This window comes from Dermacentor andersoni, chromosome 3 (assembly GCF_023375885.2).
Source record: "Dermacentor andersoni chromosome 3, qqDerAnde1_hic_scaffold, whole genome shotgun sequence".
NCBI lineage: Eukaryota > Metazoa > Arthropoda > Arachnida > Ixodida > Ixodidae > Dermacentor > Dermacentor andersoni.
This window is the reverse complement of record NC_092816.1, coordinates 146,981,889-146,987,316: the sequence shown is the minus strand read 5'-3', so window position 1 is coordinate 146,987,316 and position 5,428 is coordinate 146,981,889. Positions and strand designations below refer to the sequence as shown.

Here is a 5,428-nt window from a genome sequence, read left to right as displayed (position 1 = left end):
TCCTCAAGGCAGAAAGCCTAGTGACCCAGTCGGCGAAGTTCGCTCCCGCAGTGATGAAATCCCGCAAAGGACGCGATGAAACCATGACGAGACGTGACTGTACGCCAAGAAATCAAGGCAATTTTTTTAAACTTTGAATTTACGTCTATGCTGAAGAATCGTGCTCATTAATGGAATAGTTGATTCCAAGTGCGAAAAAACGACTGCCATGTCCACGTTAAGTTATTTAAACGGCTTCAATCCCATGGTCATTGCATCATTGCGGACTTCCGTTGTATCGTAGTCGTCAAAATAGGCTACAATTGATACTGAATTCAGGAGGCTGATGAACGGAAAGAAGGCAGAAGCTTGCAGAAAGCCTCATGTAAATAAAATGACTTCTTTAGCAGCACGGTGAGGTGACACGCTATTGCTACGACGTCTTTCGAAAATCCCCAACAATATGAACAGAGGCGGACAAAAAGTATGCAGTAACTCCACTAAATTTCTCTAAGTATGCGTAAGCAGACCCCGAAATTTGAGTTAGAAGATCCCAAATTTCAAGTTGGCCCACCTCCAAACTCCAGGTTTCAGCCATCCCTAGATATTGGTTGGCGAACGCACAAATTTCAAATTGCGCCACCCTCAAATTTCAGTTAGCCCACCCCTCAATTTCAAGTTGCCCAACCACCAAATTTCAATTTGACCTAGCCCAAACTTTAAGTTGCTCCAACCCCAAACGTCAAGTTGTCCCACCCCCAAATTTAGGTTGGCCCACGCCGAAATTTTAACGTTGAACCACCGCCAAATTTTAAGTTGGTTCGCACCCAAATTTCTGCTGGCCCAGCCACAAAATTTAGTTGACTAACCCCTACTATAGGCTTTCCCATGCATTTTCAACGGAGCCCTGTGTATCCCAAACGATATGTATAAATCTGATCATGTTGGCTTTCTCTCTGATCAATTGTTTTTGTTTGAATTGTTTCTTATCGCTTCAAATGCCACCAATCGTCTATTTCACATTATTTTAATATTTAAATGTGCCAACTTCGCAAATTAGTCATTTTTTGCAGATACAAGACATTACACATTCCGCGTGATATATTTTGCTGGGGTACTCGCCAAAGATGCTTGCGAATTATAATTCGGGCATCTAGGCAAAGGTAAAGCGCTGGAAATGGGAGGACAGCACTCACTTAAATATAAAAGATAACTTATAGAAAAACCATAAGGCTGACAGGGTGGCCGAACTTTGAGACAGATAAATTGGCTGTAGGACTAGTTCACCGGATACATGAAGGCTCGAAATAAGGTGAGAATTGTCGGGAAGTGTTGAAAAGAGGTCCAGTAGGTTCAGTGGCCTACGCCGGCGCCCGCGAACTGTCCGGCGACTGCACATAAAAGCGAGATGCCTGGCCGTCATTCACTACAGGATGAATGATCGGGTCTGAAACTCGGGACGCGGACTCCGTCACATTAAATACAATGCACTCTATACTGTCATCCCTCGACGGCTGGTGTCGATTCTCGCGAAAAGAGGATGCGAACAAATTATCTCATGTGCCAACTGTCACCTTCGTCGAATTTCCAACATTCTTTAATGATGTCCTTGACAGTCGCACAACTCTTGAACACAAGTAAGTGTGAGGAGTCGTGCGCGAGGTCCTTGCGTATGTGGGCAGCCATTTTGGCATTCGATACCTGCTAGTCTACATTGCGACTATATCATAAAGATGGAACGGCAACATGACAGACAGTACGGAGAACAGACAAATTCCGAACAGTTATTAAATTTATTGCTGCACAATGAATTTAAATAGCGGTCTCCTTCACGCACAAGGGTAATGACAGGAGACCATTTTGAGAACTTGAAGTACTATATATGTCATAGCCAAAGGCGTACCTGGCCCGATGGCCAGTAAATGTGACGTAATATCGCGTGCAGCTTCGCCCTGAGTATGCTAACGGACGACGACACAGAGACGGTTTGCACACTTATACGCCACGTGGTGGCGTAGTGACCTAGTGAGCTAAATACCCTGATGTCCAGAGAAGTGAGGATACAAGTGATAGAAATGAGAAATGAAAGGATACAAGTGAGAGATGATTTTTTGGACCGTGTCTCTCTTGCAACACATTCTGTTTGCGAGGAAAGCTGACTTTGGAGCGTGGTGTGTAAGCCTACGAGTCTACGAGTCTGATTGTCAGCCAGCAACAGACACACTCAAGTAATTACGGCGCGAGCTTTAAGCGTCGTCTTCAACATGCCACGGCCGATATCTCGTGTAGTCCGATGCCGCTACCGCTCTGGTAACCGCGACTTCATCATGATGGGCAGCTTTGGCGTAGCTACCCGGCTCCTCGTTACCGGCTTCCCCGACGTGTGAGGGCAGCCAGTGGAAGGATATTGGGATTCCGGCGGTGGCTATAGCCGCTAACTTGGCAAGCAGCAGCACCCCTCCTGCCAACTGTGGGTTGACGAGGGCCTGGAGCGCTGCCATAGAGTCGCACACCACCGCCACCGGCTGCTGGGGAGAATGCTCAGCAAGGAGGTCGGCAGCCAGGTGCAGCCCCGCGACCTCAGCTTCAGTAGAACTTGCTGTAAACGGGAGCCTACACTGCCTGTGACAGGCCAGAGCTGGAACTGTGCACGCCGCTGCTGCCGACCCGCTAGGGAGGACTGAATCGTCGGTGAACACCAGCAGGTGTCGAACTCCTCCTGGAGCTTGCAGGCTGCCGCCTGCTGCAGGGCTGCGGCTGGTGCTCTCCGCTTGGCAAACCCCTTGAGCGAGGTGCACGTCCGGAAGTTCATGATGGGGAGGAGGAAGAGCCACTGCCACAGGTAGGTGGAGAACTGTCTCCTCATAGAGGCGGCACAGGCTGCCCATACGTGAGGCCGGCAGGCTCCGGAGCCGGTCTAGGAAGCTTGGCCGTCTGGTGCGCGGTGTAGCCTGTCAATATGCCCCAGTCCCCGTTGCAACATGAGCCGTGACAGTGGCAATTCGCCGGCCTCAGCCACTGTGGCGTCGATCTTGAAGTGCCTTGGAAGCGCCAGGACATTTCGGATGGCCGTCCTGTGCAGGACCTCGAGTTGTCCTTTCCCGGCATTGGTTAGGGAAACCAACGGCAGGGCACACAAGGACGATGTTGCTGCAGCCTTGTTCAGGCGCAGGGCCCACTTGGCGAAGCATCCTCGGCCTCGTTGCAAGAGTTGGCCCACGGCTGCCCGTACTCGGCGCACCTTGGCGCTGAGGGCCTTAATAGCTGGGATCCAGGTAAGGCGGTGGTCTATGATGAGGGCAAGGTAAGTCACTGTCTGCTTCCACGGAAGGGGATCGGTGCCGATTCTCAACTGGTGGACGCTGAGGCGGGAGGCAGCCCTCGGGTGTATCAGTACGGCCTCCGTCTTTGAAGGAGAGACGGTTAAGCCGACGCTCCCGAGGAATGTTGTCACCGCGTCCGGAGCCCTCTGCGTTGATCTCCGGACGGCTGGAAGGCACCACCTTGGTCCCCGTACCCAGAGTGCCACATCATCAGCGTAGATGGAGCACTGTGTGTGGTACCGGGCGTCTGCCGGTAGTGCGGCTGGCATACCTGCCAAGGCTGCATTGAACAGAAACGGGCTCAGCACCGATCCCTACGGAACGGCGGCGGCGATGGCTCGAGATCGCTGAGCGCCTGGCCCACGCGTACTCGGAACGTTCTTCCCGCAAGGAAGGCAGAGACAAAGCGCCTGACGCTGCCAGTGATCCCGAGGATATCTAAGGAGGCCTCGATGACCCCGTGGGGCAGGCTGTCAAAGGCGATCTGCATGTCAAGCAGCACGAGAAGGGACACGTCACCACTGTTCTTTGCATCATCCAGTGTGGCCACGACGTCAGCGATAAGGGAGGCAGTGCAGCGGTGGCGCCAGCAGCTGGTCTGCTTCTCCGAGAAGTAGTGCACCTGCGCGGCGATCCACTCCATGCGTGCCAGGACAATCCTCTCCATCACCTTACAGGCGGCAGAGGTGAGACACTGGCCTGTACAAGGAGGGTGCCGCGGCAGGTTTCCGTGGCTTAAGAATTGGCGTCACCACCGCGGTGAGCCAGCTGTCCGGGAAAGTCCCAGTGCTTCACATGACGTTGAATTACTCCAGGAGAAGATCTTGCTCTGCATCTTGCAGGTTCCGAATCATTTCGAATGTGATTACATCGGCTCCTGGAGCGCTCCATCGCTTGCTTTCTCCTAGGTCGGCCTTCAGCTCAATCACCCGTATGCGCTCGCCGCAAAGAGCACCGATCTGCTTGAGCACCCATTCCGGGTGGTGACAAGTGGGCAGGAGGAGGAACCGAGGCCGAGTAGCTGGCGGAGGCAGGACCCGCTGTACCAGGGGCCGGGCAGTAAACCGGTCGGCTAGTAACTCCGCCAGAGTAGATGCGGAGATGACCAGGGAGATAGCTGCTGAGAGCACGTGGCGTTGCACACGAGGTCCTATTAGCAAAGCCCTCAGCAGGCGTCAGGCACGGGCTCCACCCGGCGCCCTGATGATCGTGGCACAGATGCGCTACCAGCTCTGGCGCCTGCATTGCCGAGAGTGTCGTATGCAGGCGGCGTCGATGCGATGGTGTTCCGTCTAGTGCTCCGCCTGATTGGTTCGCAGTGCTCTGCGTTCAGTACTGCACCTGGCAGCTCATAGCTCGAGGTGGCGAATGTCTGGTGCAGGTTGGCCCTCCTGCGCAGTGGACCAGACTGTGGCTGCCCGGCCGCTGCCCGCCACAAACAGCAGGAAGTCCCTGGTACTGGTGTCCTGCTGGCACAGCTTACGAAAAGCACTCCAATCGACACTGGCGTACACGCGCGTCCTAGGGGCCTTGCCCCTGAACGGGGCCAGCAGCACTATATGGAGGTCGGACCCCCAGGTGTCCGGCTGTGGTGTCCTAGTGTATCGGGAGCCCTCAGGGGCCAGGCTCATGTCAGTTGCGGTGCTGACGGCACGGTATGTGCGACGGACGAAGGTGGCGGCCCAGGTGTTGAAAATCTTCAGACACAGCTGGTTGACAACGTCCACAACGCTGCTACCTCGCCCGCAGCAGCGGCGACTGCCTCAGATGGTGTGTTGAGCATTGATGTCTCCGCAGAGGAAGAAGTCTGCCGAAACGTCGGGCTAGTTGCAGCAGGCACGTGGGATCCCAGGGCCGGCATGGTCGAATATACACTCTGGCCACGGTGCTGTCAGTGCCTCCAAGACGCGCACGAACAGCACAGCACTCGAGTGGTCCTCCAGTCAAATACGCCACGTCGACCTGAGCTTGCAGCACACCCGCCCGCACGTACACCGCGCAGCGGGGAAGTCCCTGTGGATGTTCTTTGTTGAGCCATGGGGTCGCCGTGCAGGGTTGCAGCGTGCACGAAGTGCGGCTGCTGTAGCCCACATAGCCAGGTAGACGCAAATCATCTGCAGCCGCGT

The 5,428-nt window shown here is 54.5% G+C and overlaps 1 protein-coding gene across 1 annotated transcript; it reads right to left on the bottom strand.

The window, feature by feature from the left end:
* Nucleotides 1-3,603: 3,603 nt before the first annotated feature.
* Nucleotides 3,604-3,969, bottom strand: LOC140216560 (uncharacterized). Its single transcript, XM_072286929.1, has one exon. The coding sequence runs from the start codon at nucleotides 3,967-3,969 to the stop codon at nucleotides 3,604-3,606; it is 366 nt and encodes a 121-aa protein (XP_072143030.1).
* Between the last annotated feature and the right edge of the window lie 1,459 nt (nucleotides 3,970-5,428).